The 5,559-nt window shown below is 38.6% G+C and overlaps 1 protein-coding gene across 1 annotated transcript in view; it reads left to right on the top strand.

The window, feature by feature from the left end:
• Positions 1 to 5,322: 5,322 nt before the first annotated feature.
• Positions 5,323 to 5,559, top strand: part of LOC102811856 (serine palmitoyltransferase small subunit A-like) — a 5,646-nt gene continuing 5,409 nt past the window's right edge. The window contains exon 1 of the mRNA XM_006875393.1: positions 5,323 to 5,529. Coding sequence (XP_006875455.1) covers positions 5,323 to 5,529 — 207 coding nt within the window. The remainder of the gene's footprint in view (positions 5,530 to 5,559) is intronic.

The raw sequence follows: 5,559 nt of genomic DNA, 5'->3' as shown, positions 1-5,559 counted from the left end.
TTCAATTGCATTCAGAAGAGGATGTGAATGAGGGATGTAACTGTCAAAATTAAATGGATCTTGGCAAAATGCAGAGACTACCAGAAAGATACTTACTTGTGTTGCGTGACTATGCAAATGCATTCTTCTGCACCTATCATGTTGTCAAGAAGGGAAATCGCAGAACACTTAATTGTGCTCATGAGGAACCTGCACATAGACCAAGAGGCAATTGTTGGAACAGAATAAGGGGATATTGAATGGTTTAAACTCAGAAAAGGTGTGCACCAGGATTGCATCCTTTCACCATATTCATTTAATCTGTAGACTGAGTAAATAATCTGAAAATCTGGATTATGAGAAGAATGTGGCATTAGGATTGGAGGAAGATTCATTAACAACCTGAGATATGCAGATGACAACCTTGCTTGTTGAAAGGGTAAAGGTGAGTTTGAATCACTGACCTTGCAGAACAAGCTGATCTTGTAGTACACACCAGGACTCAATCCATGACATGCATATTCCCTTTTGCCCATGCATATCACTTCTGATATCATAAATTTAAGATATACTCCACATTTATGTGCATGCTTAATCATTGCACAAAGAATCCCTGAGTGGTACAAATCATTAAGTACTTGACTGCTAACTGAAAGATTGGCAGCTTGAATCTTTCAGGCACCTCAGAAAAAAAGGCCTGCTAATCTTCCAAAAGATCACAAACACTGAAAAAAAATATGGAACTGTTCTACTATGAAATATGATGTGGTTGCCTTGAATGGGTATCAATTTGATGTCAACTGTTTTGTTTTGTTTTTCTAATTCATTACAATATTGTCCAGTATAGTAAAAGGTTATAAGAAAAAAACCTCAATTATCCATCAACTAGAGAGTATTTAAATGTTTAATGTTCATCCACACAATCATTTAGTCATAAATAGGAATAAAGACTTTCTTTATACACATATGAAAAGATCTACAAAATATATTAGTATTTGGAAGACCTGGAGTGGGAAACCTTAACTAAAAGGTTGGTGGTTTGAATCCACCCAAAGACAACTAGGAAGAAAGGGCTGGTAATCTTGCAAAAAGTAGACATTGAAACCCTATGGAGCACAATTCTTCTTTGAGATGGATGAGACCCCTATGGTTAAAACACTCAATGACAACTGCATAAAGTAGATTCCTGGGGTACAAGACTTCCAGTGATAACACTGAGAGAGTTAATTACCCTAGGTGTACCCCATTATATTTGAAAATAAGTGAAAATTAAAATGCAAATTCATATTCATTTGTATATGCAGGAAAAGCCTTCAAAAGGTACACCCAAGAAAGTAACAATAATGATTACCTAGGAAATGGGAAACTGGGTAGATGGAGAATGGATATTTAAGAGAGGTGTTTCATTGTATGTATATTTAATTTTTTTTTTTACTTATGGGGCTTTAATGTCAATACAAAAATTAAATAAGCAAACAAATAGAAACAAATGAATCAGAAATGAAAAGGCAAACTGCTTAGTGGAAGAAAAAATGTGACTCATTTCCTAAGTAAAGAAAAAGGTATCCTGGAAATTGATACAGTTGAGTGGCTTGAAAACTTTCTTGTAAAATATATATTTTTTATAACTTCTGCTAACTAGCTTTAGGAGAATGAATGCAGTGCCATGTACTGCCCTTTGAGTACAAATACTCTCCAGCTGCTTTGCCCTGGTCAAAGACAGAAAGTCTAAATTGCCTTTAAATTTTTGAATTGCTCAGACAGTCTCAACACTGTCTCATAAACCTACTGTCTGAAAGAAAATGGACTATACTCAAATCAAATCAGCCTGTGGGTGACTGTATATTCACCTTCAGTTGAAAACTATTCTCAGTCACAGATTTTATTCTTGGTATTCTTGGTATTATTCATCCTTATAGCAATGAGATGCTGTAAAATATTTTAAGACTTAGAAAAATTATCCATAAAACAGATTTATTTGCAAAATCATATTTTTCCACAATGAGTATTTTTCCACATACTCTTTCAGGGTAGTAGAAATAGAGGAGACAACAGAAACAAGAGGGGTAGGACTTTGGTCAACATAGGCATGAATGTGTGTGTGTGTATGTGTATGCATTTCTGCGATTTTTGCTTCCGATTTGGTTATTTAATGCAATAATTATAACTTAAAGAATTATTGATATGCTTAATGGGGACATGTAAGCATGAAGGAATACATTATTTTTGTTGCATGTCATAACTTGGTTTTGACTCCTAACAACCCTGCATAGGGTTTCCAAGGATAAGCTGGTAGTTTGAACTGCTGACCTTGTGGTTAGCAATCTAATGCTTATCCTACAGGACCACACCAGGATTCATTAAAAATACAGTCTCAGCTCCTAAGGTGTAGTGGAGCTCATACAAATGCAAAAAGAGCAATTGTCACATTTCTAGATATGACTAGGCATGACTTGGCTTAATTGTCTGGTATGGACTAAGAAAGTAATTATGGCAATGACATGGAATTAATCTCTAAAATGTATACAAAACTTCAACACAATAATAAAAAGACAAATAATCTCATTTTAAAATGAGGAGAGGACATGAATAGATATTTCACCAAAGAAGACATTCTGGTGGCCGGCAAACACATGAAGAAATGCTCATTATCATTAGCCATTCAAGAGTTACGAATCAAAACAACAATGAGATATCATCTTATTCCAGTATCAGTGATAAAGTTAAAAACAAGCAAACAAAAACAAAACAGAAAACAACAAATGCTGGCATGGTTGTGGAGAGAACTGAACCCTCATAGACTGCTGATAGAACTGTGATATGCTGCAATCATTGTGAAAAAATAGTATGGAACATCTTTCAGAAGTTGAAAATAGAAAGATTATATGATCCAGCAATCACAGCCCTAGGTATATACCCTGCAGAAATAAGAGTCATGTCATGAATAGATGCACACAGCCATGTTTTCATCACAGCATGATTCAGTGAAGCACAAAGATGGAAATAACCTTCATCAACGGATGAATAGGTGAACTATGGTACATACACTCTGCAATGTTAAAGAATAACAGTGAATCTTAGAAACACCTCATAACATGAATGAACCTGGAGGACATTATGCTGAGTAAAATTAACCAATTACAAATGGACAAATATTGTATGAAATCACTACTATTTAGTCAAGAGGTAGATCTTTGCTGGAGCAGCACAGTATAAACAGCCTCACACTGGGCCAAGCAGTGCGGCTCTGGGAGTGGGATCTGCACTGGGAGTGAATGAGGGAGGGTGCTGGCTTTATATTTGTTGTCCTGGGGAGTGTGGGGTGCAGGAAGAAATCCCACCCTTTCCATTGCCCTTGTAAATCAGAGCCTCAGGTAATGGTTGACTGTCTCTCCAAAGCTGCTTCAGGAGTTCGACATAGCCACTTTGTGTCTGGCCAGCAGTTGGTTCACGTGTCAGTCTCTTTTACTGTCCCTTCTCAGCCTGTCTTTCAAGCAAAAACTAAAATGAAGTCCATTCTAGTTATTGACGGTGTTGTGTAAAGAACTGGAAAAGGAATAGTTGCCAACGGTATGGTTTAAATGCTGAAGTCATATGGTTGACATGTAACTAATTAAAATTGACCTGTGTATCAACCAATGCAGGAACTTGATCTCCTTATGAGCATGGTGAAGTGTTTGTGCTCGATGATGGCAGATGATGATGGGGAAGTAAACCTTGACCTGGGTCACTATGAGTGGTTAATTGACATCCACCTCCCCAAGGACAATAATCTAGCCACTGGAAAGATAAACCAGCACATGACTAAGAAAGATGATAAAGAAGAATATTTGGGGGTAGAGAGAGTAGAAGCTCAGTGGAACTGTGTAAGATTCAGAAAACATGGTCTTTATGGAGGCTTTTGGTCAATTCAAATTCAAAATCAAAAGAGAGAAAAGTTTTGCAATATTGATGTCAGTCCAGTCCCTATGGAAGTGCAACAGGGTAACAGAAGACTAAACACAAACTCTTAAAGACCATGGCTTTCTCCAGATCCGAATATGGGCCGGTGTTCAAATCTACCCTACTATCAAGGAAACAGAGTCCTAGTGTGGGCTGTGGGCTAATGTGTCAGACTGCAAAGTCATTTGAACTGCAAGATCTGTGGTTCAAGCTCACCAGCTGCTCCTTGGAAACCCTATACAGGATCACTAGGGGACAGAATCAACTCAACGCCACTTAACAACAACAACAACATCAAGGGAACAGAAAATACCAATGTTCTACCATATTGAACCTGAACAAGTCATCTGTGTGCCTAATGATTTAGCTAAATCCCCTTGTCATCAGAAGACTAAAGGATTGTAGATCATTTTCTTCAAATACTTGATCACTGTATTGAGAAGCAGTAAAAGAATGTTGAAGGGGAAAGAGTTGGTTTATAGATTTGATCACTTAAGGTACAACTGCTCTATTGCCTTTATGGGCAAATACAAAAGTTCCCTGACTTGTATGCTTTTGCCATTAAAGATCTGTAGAATTCTGAACTGGCCATCTACCACAAATCAAGTACATAGATTCTACAGATTTGAAGCTGAACACCTTACAGGAAGATCCCATTTGGTAACAGGAAGCCTAGTAAAAGCTCTTCAGTGACCATGGGTCCAGGGGCATTTTGTGCTCTAGAAACAGAAGGAAAAATCAGTGCAATCAGCTGGGCTCAAAAAAAAAAAAAAAAGTAAAAAAGCTTTTCTTGGGTGTGTGTGTAGGAATGCAGCTGACAGCAGTTGAATATTCAAGAAATGGGCAGGGATGGCAGGATGACAGTTCTACAGTGTTTGACCCTGAGACAAGTCACTCCATGGTTATTGACATGCCAGGAAACAATCCTGAGCACATGTAGGAGAACCCTGTTTCAGACATGACACTCTTCTAAGATCCAAAATTCTTGGAGGAGAGGCACCACCACAATTTGAGGTAAGTCAAATGTTCTAAAAGTGTTCAGAAGAGCAAGGCTTGTTGGCCAAGATACAGAGGAGAGAGAATGGAAATTGTGGAGTTGGAAGATTATCCTTTTTTGTTGTTGTTGTCCCTGAGTTCCTGTCGAGATATTTCATGCCTTCCTTGCCCTACTACGACCTCCTCCTGGTCTCCATAGGAAGGATCTCACACTACCTCTGTGAAGGTTGCTGCCCCTCACCAAGGGATAACTACAGTGACAGAGGTGGAATCAGTTCCCCAGGCTGAAATCATTGAATTAAAATCCCATCAATAAATCATGGCTGAATCTGGTAACATTGAAAAAAAAACAAAAATCAAGAAAAGGTTGACAAGACTGACGATCGACCTCATTGCGTAAAGCGCATGGCTGGAATGGCGCTGGCACGGGCCTGGAAACAAATGTCCTGGTTCTTCTACCAGTACCTGCTCGTCACTGCGTTCTACATGTTGGAGCCCTGGGAGCGGACTGTGTTCAATTCGATGCTGGTTTCTGTAGTGGGGATGGCGCTGTATACAGGCTACGTCTTTATGCCGCAGCACATCATGGCCATATTGCACTACTTTGAAATCGTACCGTGATCACCATGTGACCAAGATCCA

The sequence above is a fragment of the Chrysochloris asiatica genome, unplaced genomic scaffold (genome assembly GCF_000296735.1).
Source record: "Chrysochloris asiatica unplaced genomic scaffold, ChrAsi1.0 scaffold00324, whole genome shotgun sequence".
Taxonomy (NCBI): domain Eukaryota; kingdom Metazoa; phylum Chordata; class Mammalia; order Afrosoricida; family Chrysochloridae; genus Chrysochloris; species Chrysochloris asiatica.
Note: the sequence above shows the minus strand (reverse complement) of the source record. Positions and strands in the feature narration are given on the sequence as shown.